The sequence below is a fragment of the Astatotilapia calliptera genome, chromosome 7, assembly GCF_964374335.1.
Source record: "Astatotilapia calliptera chromosome 7, fAstCal68.1, whole genome shotgun sequence".
In the NCBI taxonomy this organism is placed as follows: domain Eukaryota; kingdom Metazoa; phylum Chordata; class Actinopteri; order Cichliformes; family Cichlidae; genus Astatotilapia; species Astatotilapia calliptera.
The window spans coordinates 54,600,986-54,611,434 of NC_137428.1; the positions used below are offsets into that span (position 1 = coordinate 54,600,986).

At 40.5% G+C, this 10,449-nt stretch overlaps 1 protein-coding gene across 1 annotated transcript; it reads left to right on the top strand.

The window, feature by feature from the left end:
* Positions 1 to 1,568: 1,568 nt before the first annotated feature.
* On the top strand, positions 1,569 to 9,200 carry pkmb (pyruvate kinase M1/2b). Its single transcript, XM_026175679.2, has 11 exons — positions 1,569 to 1,660; positions 2,823 to 3,001; positions 3,162 to 3,253; positions 4,876 to 5,007; positions 5,090 to 5,276; positions 5,363 to 5,633; positions 5,735 to 5,885; positions 5,977 to 6,129; positions 7,487 to 7,653; positions 8,472 to 8,653; positions 8,764 to 9,200. Exons 2-11 carry the CDS (start codon positions 2,851 to 2,853, stop codon positions 8,868 to 8,870), a joined length of 1,593 nt encoding a protein of 530 aa, XP_026031464.1. The 5' UTR covers positions 1,569 to 1,660; positions 2,823 to 2,850; the 3' UTR covers positions 8,871 to 9,200.
* The last annotated feature ends 1,249 nt before the right edge of the window (positions 9,201 to 10,449 follow it).

Genomic DNA, 10,449 nt, shown 5'->3' on the forward strand with positions numbered 1-10,449 from the left:
ATGGAAAAGCGTTCTTTCAAAAGGCATTTCCCTATTGGGTGTTTTGATTATTTGCTCTGGCAATGGAAAGGGAGTCTCGACTGGGTTAAGAGCTCTTGAATGTGAAGGCCATAGTATATAAGATAAGATAAGATAAGATAAGATAACCTTTATTAGTCCCACACGTGGGAAATTTGTTTTGTCACAGCAGGAGTGGACAGTGCAAAAGTTATGAGGCAAAAATTAGAATACAATAAGAATAAATACAGTACACAACTGTACAGAATAGAATAAAATAAAATACTATATACTATATATATGACTCACATACTCATTAACCATTTGGTAACCTTTCATGTCCTGGATGGAGCTCATGTGTCAGTGTGGAAGACAGCACTGGCATCAGGGGGGGGAAAGAGATTTTTCTGTGAGTCTTAAATGCAAGTTGGTGGTTCTTAATATGAAGCCACTGGAAAGAAGGGAAACATCAAAAGTTAAACTAAGTTGGAAAACAAAGTAAGGGCAATAAATGAGAGTCTGCGGAAGCCAATGTTCTGACTGTTATTAAACGTCAAGTTGAAAAACTGTGTGATATGGTAGGTTTTTGACTCCTGAATTTGGGGGTTGAACCTGATTAAAAACTAAGCATCAAAGAACAGAAAGCATTCAAGTGTGACCTTAGATGATGAGACTACATCTATTTTACAGCACAATAACACACATTACAAAGCAATATCATAAGTATGGACCATCTTCAGATCCCCCCGCCCACCTGGTCCTGGATCACAGATTTCCTCACCAACAGGCCTCAGACAGTGACTATTTCATTCCCGGTGTTCCAGATCTTGCATTCGCAGAATCGTCATTTTCTGAATGGTCTTCTCTGTCTGTCAGTTTGACAAGATTAAAGACCTCAGCAAACAAGGTCTCCATCTCCAGTTTGTGCAAATCCATACATGTGTCACTATTATCTTAGTTACACAATTATTTTAGTTACACAAAAAAGAAATTTTAAAAAAACTCTTCTGTCTGGTCTCGTGCCTCAGTGTCTCTGTAACACAAATAACGAGGCGCCATTTTTCTCATGACACCACCAATCAGCTCAGAGGGATTTATCAGGGTTAAAAATGACAAACGGGATTTAAAAGGAGGGAACATATCAATATTTAAAAAATACAAAAACAAAATAAAACACCGGCCCACTTTAACCCCTGGATTTGGCACATCTCATCTCTTTTTATATGACATCTCCTGGTGATTAATACATGAACAGGATTGCTTTCCATTTGTTACTGTTTTCCAGATACGACATCATCGGTATTTTGCACTGAATTTGAGCTGTCTCCGGGCCAAACAGATGATGGTGTCATGTTTGAGGACTCGGCGGAAGCTCTGTGATTAAACTGTGAACTAAACTTGCACCTGTGCTTTAAAGCGTAAACTTTGTATAACTCAAAATCTGGCAAACCTCCGTCTTTTTATCTGAATATTTCCCCCTGAATCTGAAACAACTGTCAAAATAAACATTTAATTCAAGCATCTCTTCACTCACCATTATTGCCCTCACCGCCCTATATCCTATGTCACTCAAAGGAAAGTAGTCCCGGTCAGTTACAGGCATAAAACCGGTCGCTGCGACAGGACTTGTGGCGCTTTGGTCCCTGCAAAGTTCACTTAGTAGGTGAGTAACAGCAGCAGAGTTTGTGTCTTCGAGATGGAGGAAAGGTTTAAAAGTGTAGAAATGTAGTATATTAGCTGTGTGGAAGATCAGAATCGTTAATGTTGGTTTTGCACATGTAATCCTTTAGATTTATCTGGTAATTATGTATATATGTAGCACGTTACCTGTTAATTAAGCAGCTAAAAACCAAATGTGTTCTTACTGAACTGCACGTTTAAAGAAACCGTAATCTCGCAATAACATTTATTAACGTTCAAATGTATCACCTTTCAGTCAGTGATTTGGGTTAGGAAGTAGCTGTTACACTTATTTATTTTATTTTATTTTTTGCTGGTTTTGCAGACAGCAAAGGGATCAATAAAGACTTTGATTTACTTAAATAATGAGTTAATAAAAATGTCTGTTGCTGTTTGATTATGACGTTGATGTTTCTACAGTCCACAAATAGCCTCAGCTGACTGTTATTTTAGGTGAATACAAAGGGCAGACATATGGTCTCAGCCCACCCACCACAAATCCATGCACTGCCCGACAACACACTTTTATCAAGCATGCTGCACTCCTCCAGGCTAAACAAGTGCAAGCTGAATCATATAAGTTTTACTTGTCTCTATAATGTGGGCTTGTGGACCAGCATTACACTTCAGGCATGAAACATTATTTTTTTCAGCCTCCTCCTCAAGTTTGTGCGGGTTTTTTTGTGTATGTGAATCCGCTTTAGTCGCTGTCAGAAGTGATCAGCTCCTCTTCTTTAACATACACTCATGCTGGAATGTGGGAGAGTGCAGTCATTCAGCCCCATACTGTTGTCCTTGCTTTTTGTGTCGGCTGTTCTCCAGTTAGCCAAAACTGGACTGTGAGAGGGTTGAAAGTCATCCACAGAGAAGTGGAACATTTAGTTTGTGTTGGCACTCTTCTTTTCCTATTACATATTTTCGGTCTCTTTTTTTGTTTGTACGCTCTTTTTGATTTTTTATTGTCTATATAAATTCTTCTTCAACTTATTGGTTGTAAGTGCAAATTCCATTGTGTCACGAGTAAAAATATTAGATGCCCATGAAAAAAACAGGAGATTTTCTACATAACCTGTGGTTGGTGCCATACACCAGAGTCACCAGGGCCCCGGTCGATTATCTTTCATGTTTCTTTCTCTCTCTCCAAGGTCTCTTCCTGCAGACACAGATCCAGCCATGTCGAAGCCAAAGGATACAGGCTCCTCTATCATCCACACCCAGCAGCTACAAGCTGCTATGGCAGACACCTTTATTGAGCACATGTGCCTGCTGGATATCGACTCTGAGCCGGCTGTGGCTCGCAACACTGGCATCATCTGCACAATTGGTCAGGCGCATTACCAAGGCCCATTGATTTGTGCTTATTATGTGTACAATCTGATTATTTTCTTCATGTATCTGCATCGAAAAAGAAACACGACCTTGGTGCAAAAATGTGATCATCTTGGGCCCGTGTCTCACTGTGTTCATTAACTGTCTCGATGCAGGACCTGCCACCCGATCTGTGGAGATGGCCAAGGAAATGATCAAGGCTGGGATGAACATTGCAAGAATGAACTTCTCCCATGGCACACATGAAGTGAGTGAAGGGTCAGAAATACTTTCTGCCAACCTCAGTTCCTTATTTGTTTACATTAAATGTTCTAACCTGCTAAAGCCCTGATTTCACAATCACACACTGTGATGTCACAGATTCCAGTAAAGCCACATGCTTGACAGTACAAACCCAGATCGTCAAGTCAGTTTCTTTGCCCTTTAGAAGTGAGTCGGTGAGGATTTACCCTTTACTGCAGCAGCAGTCAGAGTGCCATTACTCCTGTGGCCTGGTGACCATCTGTAATGTGATCTTTGAGCCTCCTCTCGCCCCTTTGGCGCTCGGTCTGTCTGGTAGCTTGTGAACCCACTGTATCGTGGCCAGCTCTTCAGCCGACATTACACTGTTGACCCCTTGCCTTTAAAAGTCAAGCCTCTTTCCCTTTTTCACTGTCACCTGAGTGGATGAGCCGTCAAATGTCATCAGCTGTAGCAATGAACACCCACAGTTAATTTTTGGATCTTGAAAGATTAAGTATGTTAAAAAAAAATTCTCTCCAATTTAACTTGACTCAAAGTGGCTCAACAGCAGTCGAATAAAAAGACCTCAGTTTTATCTGTACAGCAAAGTGAATGTATGATTTCTTCTGAGGAGGGGAAAATACATTTGACCTCTGTGTTATTGGTGTCACAGTTGCCAGTACAGCTATAAATAGGAGTCACCCCCCCACAGCAACAGTATGAGGAGAAGGCATGTAGAGAAGCCAGTGACCAAGGACAGTAGTCAGAATTCACATCACTGTTTTTGTTTAAGTGAAAAATACATTCATACCTGTCATGTACCGACGTATGTGGCAGCTGTTTATGTACAGTTCAGCTGAACAATGTCTTCCTTTCAAAATATGTTGCACTTATAAATAAATATATAGTTACATAACCAGCACTGAGGCGTCACCTGTTGCTCTACTAACTGAATTTAGCTGTTTTTAAACAAAGGGTTTAAAAAATGTATAAATATCCACCTTTAATATTTTTGTAACGTTTTTAATTTATTTGCTTTTTAACCCTTTAAGACCTACCATAGAACCAAGTCCGCCAGAGCTGACTTTATATTTTTACATGCTGTAGTACCATCTTTGGGAGCATTTCAAGTTGCTATACATCAATACAACTGTTATAGCCCAAATTTTAATAATATGTATGCATTAAGTCCATAGTAACTACATAAATTGCAAAAAAGTGCAATAAACTACAAAAAAAATTGAAAATTGTTTTGTTTTTTTACATATACTTCTACTTGGAGAAATTTAAGAAGTTAATCCCTCAAAACTTTAAATACAAAAAAGTTGCAAAAAATAGTTTACAACAACAGGAAATTTATTTTGAGTGTTATTTTTGTTTTATTTTTGAGAGATATAATTTTTATATACTGCTTTTTATGCAATTTTTGCAAAACTATATGTGGAAGGAAACCGTGACCTAGGACAAGCTGATGGCATAAGATGTAAGTACAACTCCTCCGGTTTCATATGCAAAAAAAATTATCGCGCTAGCTTACGTGGTTCCGGTTCTATGGGGATTTAAAAATAGTTACGCAAAACCTCCGACCGGCTTTAAAGGGTTAAACCATTGCAAGATCTTTTTAATATAACATCTGTTTTCATGCAGTACCATGCCGAGACCATCAAGAATGTCCGCGACGCAACTGAGAGCTTTGTACCTGGATCTGTTGACTACAGACCAGTGGCCATCGCTCTGGACACCAAGGGACCAGAAATCAGGACTGGACTTATCAAAGGCGTGAGTTCTTGCCAGATTACCGCAGCTCTAATGAAGCCAGTGTGAGCAACTCTCTCCTCAAGTCACTTCTCATTGTTTTCAGAGTGGCACTGCTGAGGTTGAGCTGAAAAAGGGTGAAACCATCAAGATCACGCTCGATGACCAGTACACAGACAACTGTGATGAGAAAATTCTGTGGCTGGACTACAAAAACATCACTAAGGTTGTGCAGGTTGGAAGCCACATTTATGTTGATGACGGTCTGATTTCCCTCAAGGTTAAAGAAGTCGGTAAGAGCACGAACAATTTGTCCGTCCTCCTTTCGTTCTGCTTCCAGTAGCTGAAATATTTTTTCTGTGCTTCCTTGTAACCGAAGGCAGCAATTACTTGATTTGTGACATTGAGAACGGCGGCACGCTGGGCAGCAAGAAGGGCGTCAACCTGCCCGGAGCTGCTGTTGACCTGCCTGCAGTGTCTGAGAAGGACATTCAGGACCTGCAGTTTGGCGTGGAACAGGGTGTTGACATGGTCTTCGCCTCTTTCATCCGTAAGGCCGCTGACGTTCATGCTGTCAGGAAAGTGCTGGGTGAGAAGGGCAAGGACATCAAGATCATCAGCAAGCTGGAGAACCATGAGGGCGTGCGCAGGTGGGTGGTGTAGTGTGCAAACGATCACAGCACAAGTCTGTCTTTTTGATGGTTGAACTTTTTTTCTTCATCCCCCCCCCCTTTTTTTTTCTTTCTAAAAGATTTGATGAGATCCTGGAAGCTAGTGATGGGATCATGGTGGCCCGTGGAGATCTGGGAATTGAAATCCCAACCGAGAAGGTCTTCATCGCCCAGAAAATGATGACCGGCAAATGCAACAGGATTGGCAAGCCAATCGTCTGTGCCACACAGGTCTGTGATGGGAGCACGGATTAGTGGAGTCCAAATAAGTGCTTTTCTGCAGACGTGAAATGATGCAGTCTGTCTCTTTGTTCACATTAAGATGCTTGAAAGCATGACCAAGAAGCCTCGCCCTACTCGCGCTGAGGCCAGTGATGTTGCCAATGCTGTGCTGGATGGCAACGACTGTATCATGCTGAGCGGTGAGACAGCCAAGGGAGACTACCCTCTGGAGGCAGTGCGCACACAGCATTTGGTAAGATGGCTTCAGTGTGAATGTGCTCAGTGTAACCATCTTTAATACCAATATCAAAAGAACACCTGAAGGTTTTTGAATGTCTGATGTGAGAACTCCTCCTGTGAAGTTTGCCGCTGCCGCGGCAGTCACACTCAGTCAAATTGTTGTGTTTTGAGCCTGTGAGGAAGCTTTCATTATAAGTATAAAGTGTGTGGTTTATCTTACATGTGAATCTTGAGCGTTTGCTGCCAAACAGATAGTTTTTCAGCAACAGAAGGTTCACATGATTCAGATTAGACTTGCTCCTTTGTGCGTTCCTTTTATCTGAAGCTACTTGTTTCACTTTTGCACTCGTTATTGTCGTGTCTTGCTTACTAATCGCGAACTGTGTGCCTTGCGTCCAGAAAATTTATGCTCAGAATATGTAACATCGTTTTGTTCACAGGTTCCATGAGGGCATATCAGTAAAGTTTGATGATAATGATCAAGGCCATGAATGTTATCCACGCTCAAATCCAGAGAAATTAAAAAAAGACCGTAAACATAAGCGCTTCTTACAAAAATCAAGTCTGCCATGTCACGTACGTTACGTTTTTTAGAACAGGTATAATTCAGTTCAATTAATTTTTTTTCAATAATACGAAGAAAACAGAAAACCCCAACAATCATATGATCCCCTTTGAGCAAGCACTTTGGGGACAATGGGAAGGAAAAACTCAGTTTAGACCCCATGTACCAGCATCATTTCTCAAATGCTACTAATATAAACAAAAGCACTAGAATTTTAAGCATAGTTATAAAGATAAAGACCATCTAATGAAAGTTTGGACCTCTGACCTCTTCTTCAAGGTCAAAAAAGGTCAAAGTAACCTGATATTTAGAATCCACATATCTGATTCCCTATATGCGTATATGTTGTAAATAAAAACAATGGCAGTAAGAAACGTAGTTATAAATTGTTCTGCATCGCATTATTATCACTTCAACCTTCAGCTCAATCTGTTGGCCTTTAAGGAAAGGTCAGAGGTCAAAGGTGGCATGACATCTCTGCCATCACATTGGGTTTTACTAACAGCTTGTTTCCCATTTCTTCAACCTTCTTTGCCCATCACTGCTCCTGCACTCCATCTGCTACCAACAGCATCTCCTCTTGTCTTCTGCGTGGTGTGATAGAGCTCAGCTTGCATGTGTCTGCAGTGCACAGCAACGGTCTCTGGACGTCGCAGCCATGGCTGTTGTGTAGCTTGATGTTTCACTTTGCTTTCAGGTATGAGGAACTCTGCACTAAGCCTAACTTTGGTCTTTGCTCCCACAGCTCAGACTAGTTGTGTATCTGCAGTCTGACAGCCACTGTAATCTGTTTTCACTTATTCAGATCGCCCGTGAAGCTGAGGCAGCCATGTTCCACAGGCAGGTGTTCGAGGAGCTGCGTCGCCTCACTCATTTGACCCGTGACCCCACAGAGTCCGTCGCTATTGGTGCCGTCGAGGCTTCTTTCAAGTGCTGCGCCAGTGCAATCATTGTGCTAACCAAGACTGGCAGGTGAGACTCCGGGAACATTTCCACCCAGTAAATCTCTGTAAAGCTGAGTCATAATATCCTCCCGGCGCCCACTCTCAGAGAAGAAACTGGGGCATTATAATATTTTTCTATCCTGCTGCCTCCGCTTCTTCTTGAACGCAAGCCCCCAGCTCGTTTGAAGTGTGCCAAGTTTCACTGCAATCACAATCTGTGCTCTGCCCGTGACCTTTTTGAGATCTGAACCCTGACATTTTACAAGTTAATTATAACTCCCTAATCGTTCTTCTCCACTTTAGAGTTCATCCTCCCAGCACATGGCACTCAGCACATACATATAGTCAACTGGGCTGATTTCATAATGATAATCCTATGAAATAACGTGGGCTATACTTAATACTTTTAAATAGTGATTTATATGACGGAACTAAATTATCTCCTGACTTTGCTGTTCAGATCAGCTCTGTGGAGATGTGTAGCATCTTTCAGCTCAGTGTTGGTTGTCTCACACCTTTTTGCTTTGCTCTGCTCTTATTGGTGGGCTCTTTCTGCCACAGTAGGTGTGTTCACAGCATGCTACCTACATAGTGTGAAACAGCACATAGTTAGCAACAGGCAGGTAAACTAAATAAAGCATTTAGCTGCTAGAAAGCCAAGCATTTTAATCAGCAGTTGAACTAAAAGACAGATTGAGAATAAATATTAGACTTGCACTAATAACACTAATTTAAACTTCAAACGAATTAATATTTTGTTCCCTAACTTCTAAAATAAATAGCCAGCTATTTTATAACTGCTCCAAGTTATGTCAGAGTGCAGTGACTTATGCCTGTCACCTGCAGGTCTGCTCACATGCTGTCGAGGTACAGGCCCCGTGCCCCCATCATTGCTCTGACCCGCTGCGGTCAGGCCGCCCGCCAGGCTCACCTGTATCGCGGTATCTACCCTGTGCTCTACACCAAGACTGCCAACGACGTCTGGGCTGAGGACGTGGACCTGCGTGTGAACTTTGCTATGGAAGTTGGTGAGTGTCAGAGTTAAGAGGATGTTCTGGTAGTTCAGTAAAGCTGAGCAAGAGATTTTTGCTTGTTAACTTAATCTTTTTTTCCCTTTTTAAAAAACCTCTTTTTGTAGGCAAGCACCGCAAATTCTTCAAAACTGGAGACATGGCCATTGTTGTGACCGGGTGGCGCCCAGGGTCTGGTTACACCAACACCATGAGGGTTGTGCTGGTGCCTTGAACTTCATCGAAAAATATCACTTACTACTCGTCTGCAGCCCACCTTCCCTCCATATTGAACTTTGTTACTGCTTTCAGAAAGCTCTTCTGTTGATGTCTACAGACTCCATGAATAAATGTCTCATTCACTGTCTAAATCCTGCTGCTGGAGACTAAACTTTTTAGTGGCAACCCTTCTGGTGAACAAAGTGAACAACATTGCTTCTCAGTGCACACTTTAGCCTCATTTCAAGCAATTTTTTTCCTTTGTTCATGGCTAGTGCAAATGTATCATTGTGAAGTGAACTGGTATGACTGGGTTTACATCCATTAAAAGGAACTATGTGATCAACTTTGACTCTTGTAATCACTGTCACTGAGTCAGCAAAATTATAACAAATAAGAAAACATGTTGTCAAATCTGAAAAAGCAGATAAAGTAAAAATAAACTACTAAAAAACACACTTTGGCAAACATTTACTAGCTGTGTTAAACAGAACTGCAATAACAAAACATACTTCCATTTAAACCTCCCACTGTAAACAGGCCACTTCCTGGAAAGCAGTCATCGAAAGGAAAGCACAGGATGGTGTCCTTTGCACTAGAGTGACAAATAACTTGATAAATTGTTTTTAGGATGTGAGCTTTAAAAGTTGACAGTTAAGAACAACAATTTCAAATGCTACCTGTTTTAAATGTGTAATAAGTGAACTACTGCACCTAGAAATGGCAAACACAATAGCAACTACAGAGAAATGTAAATTAATTGCTGTCTTTGTTGCTTCTTCAAATCTTAGTCTGTGCTTATTTATTATTTCTAATAATGTGTGTGTGTGTGTGTGTGTGTGTGTATATATATATATATATATATATATATATATATATATATATATATATATATATATATATATATATATATATATATATATATATGCGTATTGTGTGTTTGGAAAACATGAAATTACTGTTAGTTTCAAAGTTGATGCCCTCCTTTGAAATTTCCATACTTCCCAAAGCCATCAAGGCGATTGGACTGTTTGTGGTGGGCTGCTGGGTTAGAGCCATTGTGATTGGTTGTATTAGTTGTGAGGATGAATAGGAAGCTGCTAGAATTAAATATCCAAAACTATTAGACTTTTTTTTTTCAGATTTGTGATTAAATTAATGCCAATCTTTAAGCATTAACTGAGGAAATCAGATATCCAGAAATCTCCAATGACTGGTGTTTCATGATTTTTAATCCCTGAATACTGCAAAGGGTTGATATAAAGAGAAATATTTATAAATTTAGAGTTACATAAAAGGACAGGAAAAATTAAGTAGATCATTATATGATAAAGCAATCTTCCAAAACCAGCTGATCTAGTGAAGTTAAGGATATGGAGGATCAGGTCTGTCAGGTCTGTTAATAAAACTTTGCAGTAGCCCTGCATTTAAAATCTGTTTACTCACTAAACCAGCAGTTATCGCTCCATGAACGTGGTAGATAATTTCTTTGTATTGAGTATCTGGCAGATTATAATCCTGGTTATTTTCATTGTTGGCACCAGACAACACCATTCAGTTCTCAATTTCTAATCCGGCTTAAAGTCTAGAACTTT

Bases quoted from the DNA above. Each gene is read 5' to 3' on its own strand.
- pkmb (XM_026175679.2), top strand. From the start codon at position 2,851: ATGTCGAAGCCAAAGGATACAGGCTCCTCTATCATCCACACCCAGCAG. The intron at 3,254-4,875 runs GTGAGTGAAGGG...GTTTTCATGCAG, and splicing joins TCTCCCATGGCACACATGAA to TACCATGCCGAGACCATCAA. The intron at 6,130-7,486 runs GTAAGATGGCTT...TCACTTATTCAG, and splicing joins CAGTGCGCACACAGCATTTG to ATCGCCCGTGAAGCTGAGGC.